The sequence below is a fragment of the Carcharodon carcharias genome, chromosome 16 (assembly GCF_017639515.1).
Source record: "Carcharodon carcharias isolate sCarCar2 chromosome 16, sCarCar2.pri, whole genome shotgun sequence".
Classification (NCBI taxonomy): domain Eukaryota; kingdom Metazoa; phylum Chordata; class Chondrichthyes; order Lamniformes; family Lamnidae; genus Carcharodon; species Carcharodon carcharias.
Window position 1 is genome coordinate 108,975,293 of NC_054482.1, and position 13,166 is coordinate 108,988,458.

At 44.4% G+C, this 13,166-nt stretch overlaps 1 protein-coding gene across 1 annotated transcript in view; it reads right to left on the reverse strand.

The window, feature by feature from the left end:
* The window catches only part of LOC121288980 (vitellogenin-like), a 102,809-nt gene extending 94,468 nt beyond the window's left edge, over positions 1 to 8,341 (reverse strand). The window contains exons 1-3 of the mRNA XM_041207842.1: positions 8,298 to 8,341; positions 7,662 to 7,672; positions 7,403 to 7,554 (exon numbers count right to left, since the gene is read on the reverse strand). Of these exons, the coding sequence (XP_041063776.1) occupies positions 7,403 to 7,554; positions 7,662 to 7,672; positions 8,298 to 8,341 (207 nt within the window). The remainder of the gene's footprint in view (positions 1 to 7,402; positions 7,555 to 7,661; positions 7,673 to 8,297) is intronic.
* Between the last annotated feature and the right edge of the window lie 4,825 nt (positions 8,342 to 13,166).

Here is a 13,166-nt window from a genome sequence, read left to right on the forward strand (position 1 = left end):
TCCTGTGTGACAATACCGCTCCCACACCGTAGGGAGATGCATCACAGATTAATATTAATTAGTTTGATGGGCCATAATGTACCAGTAGACAGGATGACTGTAATAGCTTCTTGACTTATATGAAGGCTTTTCCTTGTTGTGTACTCCATGACAAACGATGGTTCTTTTTCAATAATAAGTGCAAAGGTTTTAACACTGTTGACAAGTTTGTCAAGAAGTGACAGTAATAATTTGTCATGCCCAGAAAAGACTTGAGTTCAGTGACACTGATAGGAGAGGGCACCTCCTTGATTGCCCTGACTTTCTCCTCTACTGGAGCATCCACTCAGTGACCCAAGTAAGTGACTTTTGTCGCTTGGAAGTATTAAAAAATAGAAATAGCTTAATTAATTTTTATTTTGGTACTTGTGGGTGTTAGGAATGAGTTTTAGCTTTAAAGTTTAGGTTTTATTTGTATTTCTGTATCTGTGTGTTAAGAAAAAGTCAAATTGACTTTCCCTTTAAAAGGTACCTGCATTTCTAATCAGAATTTACGACTGTAAGAGAAGTTAAGCAACTACAAGAGTGGAAAAACTGGGCTGTTGCCTAGCAACAGGGGTCCAGAGAGGCAGGTCCCTCCCACAGACACACAGAAGAAACTAGAAACAGCAGTTTGATTTGGAAGATAAAAAGATTACTACAGTGCGGCTTCATGCTCTCGTCGGGACTTGGAAAAATTTTATTAATTTTGCTTCCAATCTCCACCCCTCCATCATTTTCATGTGGTCCATCTCTGACACTTCCCTTCCCTTCCTTGACTTCTCTGTCTCAATTTCTGGTGATAGACTGTCCACCAATATCCATTACAAGCCCACCGACTCCCACAGCTACCTCGACTACAGCTCCCCACACCCCGCTTCCTGTAAGGACTCCATCCCATTCTCTCAGTTCCTTCGCCTCCGTCGCATCTGTTCCGATGATGCTACCTTAAAAACAGTTCCTCTGACATGTCCTCCTTCTTCCTCAACTGAGGCTTTCCACCCACGGTGGTTGACAGGGCCCTCAACCGTGTCCGGCCCATCTCCCGCGCATCCACCCTCACGCCTTCTCCTCCCTCCCAGAAACATGATAGGGTCTCCCTTGTCCTCACTTATCACCCCACCAGCCTCCGCATTCAAAGGATCATCCTCTGCCATTTCCGCCAACTCCAGCATGATGCCACCACCAAACATATCTTCCCTTCAACCCCCCTGTCAGCATTCCGTAGGGATCGTTCTCTCCAGGACACCCTGGTCCACTCCTCCAACACCCCCTACTCCTCAACCCCCACCTATGGCACCACCCCATGCCCACGCAAAAGATGTAAAACCTGCCCCTTCACTTCCTCTCTCCTCACCATCCAAGGGCCCAAACACTCCTTTCAAGTGAAGCAGCATTTCACTTGCATTTCCCCCAACTTAGTCTACTGTATTCGTTGCTCCCAATGTGGTCTCCTCTACATTGGAGAGACCAAACGTAAACTGGGCGACCGCTTTGCAGAACACCTGCGGTCTGTCCGCAAGAATGACCCAAACCTCCCTGTCCCTTGCCATTTTAACACTCCACCCTGCTCTCTTGCCCACATGTCTGTCCTTGGCTTGCTGCATTGTTCCAGTGAAGCCCAACGCAAACTGGAGGAACAACACCTCATCTTCCAACTAGGCACTTTACAGCCTTCCAGACTGAATATTGAATTCAACAACTTTAGGTCTTGAACTCCCTCCTCCATCCCCACCCCCTTTCTGTTTCTTCCCCCTTCCTTTTGTTTTTTCCAATAAATTATATAGATTTTTCTTTCTCCCACCTATTTCCATTATTTTTAAATATTTTTAAATCTTTTATGCTCCCCCCACCCCCACTAGAGCTATACCCTGAGTGCCCTACCATCCATTCTTAATTAGCACATTTGTTTAGATAATATCACCAACTTCAACACCTCTGTGTTCTTTTGTTCTGTTGTCTGTGACATCTTTTGATGATCTGCTTCTTTCACTGCTTGTTTGTCCCTACAACCACACCCCCCCTCCACTTCTCTCCCCCCACCCAACCCCCCTCGACCCCTCCCCCCACACACACCTTAAACCAGCTTATATTTCACCCCTCTCCTTGGATTCACCTAGTTCTGTTGAAGGGTCATGAGGACTCGAAACGTCAACTCTTTTCTTCTCCGCCGATGCTGCCAGACCTGCTGAGTTTTTCCAGGTAATTCTGTTTTTGTGTTTGATTTGGAAGCTGTTTGAGTTCAGTTGGTTTTGAAGACAGCTGCCTAGGAGGGACAGATAGCCAGTCCCAAGCTAAGGTTAGTTGAAAGTAGCTGCCAGGGAAAGACTGAGCAAAAGGGACAGATAGCAAGTCCGAAGCTAAATGAGAAAGTCCCCAAAATCCCAGGGCGTGGAACAGGAGAAAGTCCCAAGAGGCCATTCTAGTCAAAGGCAGGACAGGAACCTGGAAAAGATCCTGTTCTGTGAAAGTGAAAATAGGGAGCAGAAAGGAAGACTCCAAGCTTCGAGCTTAAAGAGATAAAGGCTTGTGAGAGGGCAGAAGGCCCAAAGAGACATCTGAAGGTCTATAACTCTTTGCTATGGGCATGTGAAGCAGCGGCGTACTGTTGACAGCTGAGTCAGTGAGAGAGAGTGCATGGAAGAAAGCTCAAGTGCATGTGCTGACCCGGGGAGAAGGACATTGAAAGGAAAGTTTGAAAACGTGGAGGAGAATCCTTGTGGAGGCGTCCGAGAGAAAGCATGGGTTTGGGAGGAGATTCCAAGGTGAGTTCTTGGAAAGTGGAGATTGGAATCTCTCATTTGAAAGATGAAGTGCAATGAGACCAGTTGGCTCACAGTGTGACAAGCATCTGGGGGAGTTGAGGGGAGATCCATGGCATCTGCCTGGGCGCACGGTCGATTGCCGCCTGCGATCGGCAGCTTGTTGCCATTTTACGTGGGCGGGCCAATTAAAGCCCGCCCAGCGTGACATGCACCTGGAAGCGCTGAGTGCGCCCTGTGGTTGGTGGGGAGGTGGGGGTGGGGGCACAGAGCTGCCTTAGGGAGATTGATTTCGTCATGACAAATGGAGAAAAAGAATTAAAAAAGTTACTCAGACAAGCCCCCTCATGCGACAGGGCCACACGAGCTGGGACATGTTTATGTATTTCAATAAAAATTTTTATTTAATTTATAAAGCCTTCACGAAATCTCATCCCGCCCGTGGATGAGGTTTCATGAGAAAAGCGAAGGCCGCTTGGGCTCTTCACTTTTCTGATAACCTTAAGGTTGGATGGGCAGCCCTGTTAATGATTTCGATTGGTTTTTAAATGACAGTTCAGCTGGTGTGCACCTGACTCTGCCCCCCTGCATGCCAACCAGAAGATTCAGGTCTTGGTTTCAGAGTGTGGTATGTCTGACCACAGGTTGCCAATTGATTTGCATGAACAGGACTTACTGTGAACATCAGAGTATGAGATAGCTTTTTAAATTTGTGGTTATTCTTACAGATATATATATATATATCTGTAAAGGGATTGTTGTGCGGAAGGAGTATTGTAAAATCATTAATCTTTTCTTGTTTAATAAACATTTTATGCTTTGGTTAACAGTTCCTTAGCTGACTCCAGTGACTCTGTTCAGTAGCCCCCTCTCCACGTACCTAAACAAACAAATAAAAGCTAGGATCTATCAAGCTGGGCTCAATCCTGGGATCTGGCTTGTCCAGGGTTAAGCTCGGCTGGGATCGTAACAGAAGGTACATTTCTCTTTCTTCAATTGTACAACAGCTTCCAAAAATCTTCTTAAAATGTTTTCTAGGTTGGCCAAATGTTTGGCTCCCTTTGACCCTGCGATCAGGATGTCATCCAGGTACACTACAACTTGGGAAGTCTTTGCAATAGGCTTTCCATGGTCCTTTGGAAGATTGCACAGGCAGGTGATAAACCAAAGGGTAGGCGTGTATACTGATACAGGCCCTTGTGCACATTGATGGTTATATGCCCTCTAGCTGTCCAGCTCTAGCTGTTGGTATGCATGGCTCATATCCAGTTTGGTGTAGGATTTTCCTCCAGCTAGCTTGGCGTACAGATCTTCAATCCTTGGGATACGATACTTATCTAGTTTAGCCGCCTTGTTCACAGTTAATTTCTGGTCTCTGGAAATGCAAATAGTTTGATCTGGTTTCATCACAGGGACTATGGGCGCTGTACATTCCAAAAATTGGGCTGGCTGGATGATGCCTAGCTTCTCCAGATTCAGTGGCTGGTTACCTTAATTTAGGTGTTTAAATGTGTGTTCTCCCACCACGGTGTTTGAGGCTCCGTGTCTACCTCCATGACTAAAGGCTTCCCATTCACTTGAAGGGCGATGGTTATTGGTTCAGTTTTTACTGCTTTGGCATTGTAGAGGGAATAGATATCAGTTTCAGCAGCTTCTGGTTCTGTTATATTGTGCACTTTAATCATCCTGGCCTGCTATCTGATGGGCTGTCTCGATTTTGCCCTGCATTGCTTTATTACATGTCCCTTTTTGTGGCAGTAATGGCATTCTGCTTCCTTAAATCTGCAGTTTCCGGTACATGGTCACCCCCACGTCAGTAACAGATTAATTCCTGAATCGCTGCTGAGACGCTTCCACTTTGCCTTTTCGTTTTCCGAGCAGCAGAGACTGTTTTCCTCTTCTTGGCCGTCTCTCTGGTTTTTGCACCATGCCTGAAAAACTGGCGTCGTGTTACACACTCTAAAGCCTGCGGGTCTCTCTCAGTACGCTCCATTGCTGGCGCTACTTCATGACGCGCTTCAAATCAATATTAATTTCTGCAAGTAAACAGTGCTGAATGGTGTCGTCATGAATGCCACAAACCAACCGATTCCGCAACAGGTCATTGAGTGTATCTCTGATGCCTCAGTGCTCAGTCAAAGGCTTCAAATTCGCTATATACATTGCGATGGACTCTCCTGGGACCCTTACTCCGGAGTTGGGCTTAAATCTTTGCACAATCACTGATGGCTTCTGCTGAAAATGTGTCTTCACGAGGTCTACCAGCTCGTTGAAAGATTTAGAATTGGGCGCGCTCGGATGAGTTTATATGTCTTGCTTTCACAGACACTTAAAAGAATTGCTTTCTTCTCCTCCGCTGTTATTTCACTCGTCACAAAATAAAAACCTAGGCACTCCATGTGCTGGCTCCAGTCTTCCATGGACAAGCCTTAAGGGTCGATGCTGCTGAAGAGTGTACTTTTCTTTCCTTCCTTAAGAATTGGTGTACTCGCACTCACGAGGCGACGTGCAGGGTCAGGGCCTTTTCTCCTCGTCGCCAAGCATGATGAACTTGAGGCATCGGACAGGTTTTTTTACTCGGAACAGATAACTTTATTTACAGAGCTCTTGAAGAAGCTACATGATTGAACCAGGTCCACGACTAGAAAGCTCCGCCCCTAAGTTTACCCGCGCTGAGGGCTGATTCGTCAGTACAATCACGTGACCCCCCTTAAAGGCAATAGGAAAGGTTAGACCTACAATCACTACAGATATCAAGACCTTAGAGGCACAGCAGTGATTTACTAATATGGTACCCAAGAATTATCTGGAGAGACTCGAGAAGCTGGCTTTGTTCTCCTTAGATCAGAGAAGGTTAAGGGGAAATTTCACAGAGGTATTCAAATACTCCAAACATAAATAAGTAAATAAGGAAAAACGTTTCCACTGGTAGAAAAGCTGGTAACCAGAGGGCACAGATTTAAGATAATTGGCACAAGAACTAGGGAAGAAATGAGGAGCATATTTTGACACAGCCAGCTACGGTGATCTGGAATACACCACCTGATAGGATGATGGAAGGGGATTCAATAGTAACTATCAAAAGGAAATTAGATATATACTTCAAAAGGAAAATAAAAGGATGCAGGACTGTGGGAAAGAGCAGGGGGAGTGAGATTTCTGTACTCTTCCCTGGGATGTGGGCAGCGCTGGCAAGGTCAGCATTCGCTGCCCATCCCTAATTGTCCTTGAATCGAGTGGGGGGCTAGGCTATTCTGGAGGGCAGTCAAGAGTCAATCACTTTGCTGTGGGTCTGAAGTCACATGTAGGCCAGGCCAGGTAAGAATGGCAGATTTCCTTCCCTAAAGGACATTAGTGAACCAGATGGGCTTTTACAACAATTGATGGTAGTTTCGCGGTCACCATTACTGAGACTGGCTTTCAATTCCAGGAGTTATTAATTGAATTTAAGTTCACCAGCTGCCATGGTGGGATTTAAACTCATGTCCCCAGACTATTAGCCTGGGCCTCTGGCTTACTACCACCACTACATCACATTCCTCAATTGGACTAAATGGATAGCTCTTTCAAAGATCTGGCACAGGCTTAATGGGCCGAATGCTGTCTTTCTGGTGTTGTAAGAATCTATAATCCGTTAAAAGCACATTTGTACTTTATTAAGGCAACGCACGAATCCAATGGCAAATGTAAAATAGTCATTCAGGGAAATGACAAGACCTGGCATTAGAGTGCAAGATTTGAAACATACCATTCGTGCCTGAAGCTACCTTTGCGAATCGTTATGGCAACCACCTCATCTTCATCTCCATTGTCATTGAATGGTTCGAGTTACTTGGCAGCGTGACGCTGGAGTGGCAAGTTGAAAATCCCAACCTCGCTTTGGCAAAAATTTGACAACCATTAGTGGTGGTCACAACTAAGTATTATTTAAATAATAGGGATAGAATAAATAAGGATCATTTAAAAAAAAATGCATGTGCTGGAAACCTGAAGGAAGAACAGAAAATTCTGAGTATGCACAGCTGGCCTGAAAAGGCCTGAAGTGAAAATAAAAATGGGCTAACTGTTCGAATTTCAGAATGGTAAAGGGGGAAAGGTAGATAGTACCTTCTTCTCCTGACTACCTAGTTATAGCATTGACTGAAGCAAAGTTACTAAATTAGAATTTTAGATTTGCGATCTTACCCGTTCTCCCCAATCTAATTCAATTTTTCAATTCAATTTATTGCTTTCGATCACATTTTCTGGACCAGGGCCACGTGGATTGCTGTGGCTCCAGAAGGTGGTTCACCATTACCTCCCCAGGGGCAATTAGGGATGGACAACAAAATGTGAGCCTTGCAAGTGACGCTCGCTTTCTGGAGAAATTTCGCTATCCAAGTGTTAACCTGTTTTTCTCACTTTTTTTCCCCCCAGAGGATCAGAGGCCTACTTTAAGTCTCTAGGATTTTCTGTGTTCAGTTGACCCACTCAAGATAGCCGGACCACATGGGAAACCCCGATATGCTGAGAGGCGTTTGAAACCCATGATTTCCAAAGGGAGTAGGAAAGCTACCCTTTGATTTTGGTACAGTTTAAATCAGGCTGGTTGATTATTCTTCAATTATTGAAAAGTTCCTTACCTTAAGGAGATGGTTCCTCTGATCTATTGAACTAATTTGCAATTTGCTGGTAATCTTGAGACCTCCCTTAGCCAAGCCATTTTCTGGCAAGCCAGTCAGAACAACCCCTTCGTACTGGTAAACATAGGTCTTGCTGTGACTGAAAGAAGGCCCTGTGAGTAAAGGTAATTAGTGGTAGTTTAAGAATGGACATGGTCAGTAATAACCCTCAAAATGACATTCTTCAGCCACTGGAAATCCAGAAGAGAAATGTCCTTACCATATTGTTGGCTCCCTGGGGGAAAATAAAAAGAGCAAATTCAGAAAGAGTAGGTGATTCATGAAATCGTTTTAAAATTTTGCTTTTCTCTTGCTTGAATAATTCACACAAGTAAATAAACTGAATATGATTATAGAATAATAGAAACTTACAACTGGAGACCATTCAGCCCATCATGCTCCTGCTGGCTCTTTGAGAGAGCTACCCACTACCCTGCTCCTTCTCCACAGCTCGGCAATTTTTATTCCTTTTCAAATTTTTATTTGATCTCTTTTTTGAAAGTTACTGTTGAATCTACTTCCACCACCAGTTCCAACTGCGCATTCCAGATCCTATCAACTCACTGTGTAAAAACATTTCTCCTCATCTCCTCTCTGGTTCTTTTTGTCAGTTATGTTAAATCAGTGCCTTGAACTTACCAACCCTCCCATCAGTGGAAACGGTTAATTCATAATTACTCTTACAAAAACCATGCATAATTTTGAACACCTCTGTTAAACCTTCCCTTAAATCTAAGGAGAACAATCCCAGCTTCTCTATCCTGTCCTTATAACTGAAATCCCTCATCCCTTGTATCATTCCAGCAAACCTTTCCTCCAACGTCTTGAGGGCCCTGATGCATGAGGCACTATAAACTTACCCACAAGAGCGAAAGCCAGTGCAAAAATGATCCCCCTCATCGTAATAAGTACCAAATGCTACTGGTCTCTCCCACTTTCCACCCTTTATAGCAAATGCTCAACACGTGAGACCACATGTGCCCTGCTCTGTGACCAATCACTTTCCTGTCAGATTGGTTTGACTCATGCTGTTGATGAAAATAGCGTTTAATTTTTGTTTGGAAGCGCCAAAACTCGGTCAGTAAACAAAATCCTCGATGAATGTCACTGCAGGAGATTTTGAGGTGAGATAGGTTTTTCTGCTTTAAAAGTTTATTTGCAATCTCTCTGTGCCACACTTGGCAATGGAATTTGGCACTGTCGCGCTGTATGGGTTATGGTGACCTGGATTCTCTACGTGTGTCCCCTTTGTCAAAGAATTGCTGTTGTCTTTTTGTTTTAGCATTCAAAGCATAAAACTAACTTCCTTTTTATTTCACTTGAGAATGCCCCATTGAGTACATTTTAAAAATGCTTTTGTGTCCCATCGACATGAAATGATAACCTTTTGGTATTACTCAGGATTACATATTATTCCAATGCTGCATTTTGCAGGGTTTTGGAAACCCAGGGTTTAAACTAATGATGGAATCAATACTATGGTCACAGAGAAGATTCGCTGAGCAGCTTATAGATAGAAGCCCACGAGCCTTTGATGTAAACTACAGGTGTCACAAGGAATGTTGGAGTTAGAATTGCTAACTCAACCACCCGGACGAGTCAGAGGGCTACTGAACAAGGGCTGCCAGAGGAAAGATTGAATGTGGTGGAGACACAACATAACTGAAACAACAATAAAAATAAAAATAGCTGGGAAAACTCAGCAGGTCTGACAGCATCTGGGGAGAGGAATACAGTTAACGTTTCGAGTCCGTATGACTCTTCATAAGAACTGAGGAAATACAGAAATGAGGTGAAATATAAGCTGTTTGAAGGGGGTGGGACAGGTAGAGCTCGATAGGGGGCCAGTGATAGGTGGAGGCAAAGAAGAGATTGCCAAAGATGTCATAGACAAAAGGACAAAGGGATGTTGACGGTGGTGATATTATCTAAGGAATGTGCTAATGGTTACTTTAAGGGTAGAAAGCAGGACCAGCAAGGTACAGATAGCCCTAGTGGGGGTGGGGTGGGGGGAAGGGATCGAAATAGGCTAAAAGGTGGAGATGAAACAATGGATGGGAATACATTTAAAAATAATGGAAATAGGTGGGAAAAGAAAAAATATATTTAAAAAATATAAATTATTGGAAAAAGGGGGATCAGAAAGGGGGTGGGGTGGAAGAGAGAGTTCATGATCTGAAGTTGTTGAACTCAATGTTAAGTCCGGAAGGCTGTAAAGTGCCTAGTCTGAAGATGAGGTGCTGTTCCTCCAGTTTGCGTTGAGCTTCACTGGAACAATGCAGCAAGCCGAGGACAGACATATGGGTGGTGGTGGTGGTGGATGCAGAGAAAGGCTCCAAGCTTCCAGTTTAAAGCTCCAAGCTGTAGCAAGCAGAGTCAAAGTGACATAAAGGCTTGTGAGAAGTCAAAAGGTCCAAAGAGGCAACTGAAGGTCTATAGCTCTTTGCTATGGGCATGTGAAGCAGTGGTGTAGTATTGACAGCTCATTCAGTGAGAGAGGTTGCATGGAAGAAAGCTTGAATGCATGTGGTGACCCAGGGGAGAGGAACATCAGAAGGAGAGTTTGAATCCCTGGAGGTGAGCCCTTGTGGAAGGCATCTGAGAGAAAGCGTTGGTTTGGGAGAAGGTTCCAAGGCGAGGTCTTGGAGGGTGGAGATTGGAAAACCTCATGTGAAAGATGAAGTTCAGTGAGACTGGTTGGCTCACGGTGTAACAAGCACCTGGAGGTAGTTGATGAGAGATCTATAGCATCTGGCTGAGGTGGCATCTGTAACTTGGTTTCACAGTGCGGTGTGTCTGACCACAGAGTGCCTATTGGTACCTGCACTGTGTACTTATTGTGAACATTAGAGTATAAGATAGCTTTTGTAACTTATATATACAAATCTGTATATATCTGTAAAGAGGTGAAGGAGTATTGTAATATAGTTCATCTTTTCTTTTTTAATAAATGCTTTATGTTTTTGTTAAAAGATCATTAGCAGACTCGGGTAGCCCCTCTCCACGTATCTAACAAACAATTATAAATGAGGATTTATCAAGTTGGTTTCCACCCTGAGATCAGGCTTGTTCAGGGGTAACCTCAGCTGGGATCATAACTGTACTGTATGTCTTGTTTAATGCTTTGTAACTGGGTTCTGTCCCAAGTAAAGCCACCATGTATCTTTGCTTCGCCCAAATCTACAGGAAAGTTTTGAACATACTTTGAGGACCAGTGAGTTTGTTAGCAGTGAAGATTAACCAAACAGGAAAGACGCAAGTTAACTTAAAATCTGCATTCATTTTGGATTTTTTTTTGGTCAGCGCTAGGAACCCATGTTCTCTGCAAAGGTCCACATATTTGATAATCGTAGGAAAGACTTGCTAAAATGATTCCTTGAAAAGCGATACGATTGGCAATAACTTTGATCAGGACACGGGGCTCAATTTTAACTCTACACGCCTGGCTGAAAGTAAATGGAAGTTAAATGAAGTAGAAAATAAAAGGAGCAGCTGATCCATTTAATCTGCTTGAAATTGAAGCTTTCTCCAGCTGGGATTTCACTTGCCAGAAAATGCACATCGTGCAACAATGGGCCAGAGATCTGACATCACTTTGACACCTCCTAAAACCATAGCCTTTACCATCTAGTCAGCCGTGGCTATGTGGGTAGCAATCTAGCCTCTCAGTTGGATTGTTGTGGGATCATGCTTCACTGCAGAGACTTAAGTGTAAAATCTAAGTTGACACTTTGGTGCAGCACTGAGGGAGTTAGTGTTGCCTTGTCAGAGGTGTCATCTTGTGGAAATAAGGTCCCATCAGTCCTGAGGTTGGCAAGAAAAGTCCCACTGGACTATTTGAAGGAGAACAGGGGCATTCTCCCTGGTCTGCTGGTTAACTTTTATCCGTCGACCAAAATCACTGGTCAGTAGCACACTGTTGTTTGTGGGATCTTGCTGTGCACAAATTGGCTGCTGTGGTTCCTACAGTGGCTGCTCTTCAAAAGCATTTAATTGGATGTAAAATGCTTGGGGACATACTGAGGGTGTGAAAGGCGCTATTAAAATGCGGGATTTTTTTTTTTCCTAACAAGTGAAGCAGATGCATTGGAACTCCGTCACTTCCAAGTTCCCCTCTAAGCCACAAATCCCAAACAGACTTGGACATATATCACTGTTACTTTATTGTCGTTGGCTCAAAACCTTGGAACTCCGCACAGTGCTACGTTCACCACAGGGACTGCAGCAGTTCACAAAGAAAGTGTATCTCCCCCCCCACACCGCCCTCTCAAGGGCCACAAGGGATGGACAATAAATGCCAGCGTTGGTAATGATACCGCTGAATGAAAAGGAACATTCTCTGCTCTGCAGCTCCCCAGGAATGGGTGGGCAGAGAAAAGCCAGCCCGATTGGTAAACGTGGGTTTGTTTATTTCAATCCACCAAGTAGAATTTCTCACCATTCCATCCACAGCATGCAATGAATTCTCACTTTGTTCATTATTTAATTAGCACATTATTATCACACAGAAATGTCTCAAAAGGATTTCACAGAATAAATGGCTTCCAATGTGTGGTCGCTGCTGTTGAATCGAAAGGAAGAAATAACTTGCAACCGAATAGCACCTTTCACAACCTCAAGGCTTCTCAAAGTGTTTCTCAGCCGACACCTTACTTTTGAAGTGTGGTCACTGTTAAAAAAAAAAACACGGAAATATGGCAGCCAATTTACCCACAGCAAACTCCCACAAACATCAATATGATAATCCAAACAGAAAAGGCTGGAAATACTCAGCAGGTCAGGCAGGATCTGTGGGGGAAGGAAACAGAGTTAACAAGTGGAATTTAATGCTTGTGACTGTGGCCCGTCCGCCAGCTGGAGAGACGGTGGCAACCCCGCCGTGGCCATTCTGAGATCCGCCCGCCTGATTTGACGCCGATCAGGCATTTAGCAGGTTGGTGTCAGGGTCCCCATCACGAGCAGGAGGAACTTCTCTCCTGCGAGACCTGCCTCTGATCGGGGGCCGGCGGCTCTCCAGCACCAGCAGCGACACTGGGGCCGGTGGCCACTGCTGGTACTGCAGCAGGCCCAGGCTGAACGTTGTTGCTGGGGCCTGGAGTGAAAGCAGGGCCGGTCAGGGGGGCCTCAGCATGGGGGAGGATGGAGAGAGAGGGTTTGGTTTTAAGGGCACGTGGATGTCTTCACACACGGACATCCCTTGCAGTTGGTGGATCTCTCTGCTGGGCATGGACTGATTACTTCATCTATACATGAATTTTTCAAAATAAGCTACACTGCAATTCAGCCTTCATGCTGAAAGTGTGTTTCTTGAATAAAACACCTTTACATAAAATGTCGCTCTAGTATGCATCTGCTGCTGCTGGTGCATGGGGCTTGAATCCATGATCTTTGATATAGGGACACAATTGCTATCAAATAAGCTTGACTAACAGGATCATGGAGTATCTCAGACTTCATCTTATGAAACTGCAGTCGTTGGTCATGGTGACTTTGTGTCAAGGTTCGTCAAGATTACAAATCATGGAGAGGTTTACTCAATAAAATAAATATTCGCAATGGACTTTGGCCTGAAGGGTGATCCTGGAAGTTTTGATAATTTTGCAGTGTTTGAGGTAGCTCGGCATGGAAAGTGGTAGCACTGTTCAACTTGTCTCAACTGTTCAAAAGTGATCTCAAGGGAAGGATTACATGCATAGTTCAACACTAAGTCATTTGTCATAACAGA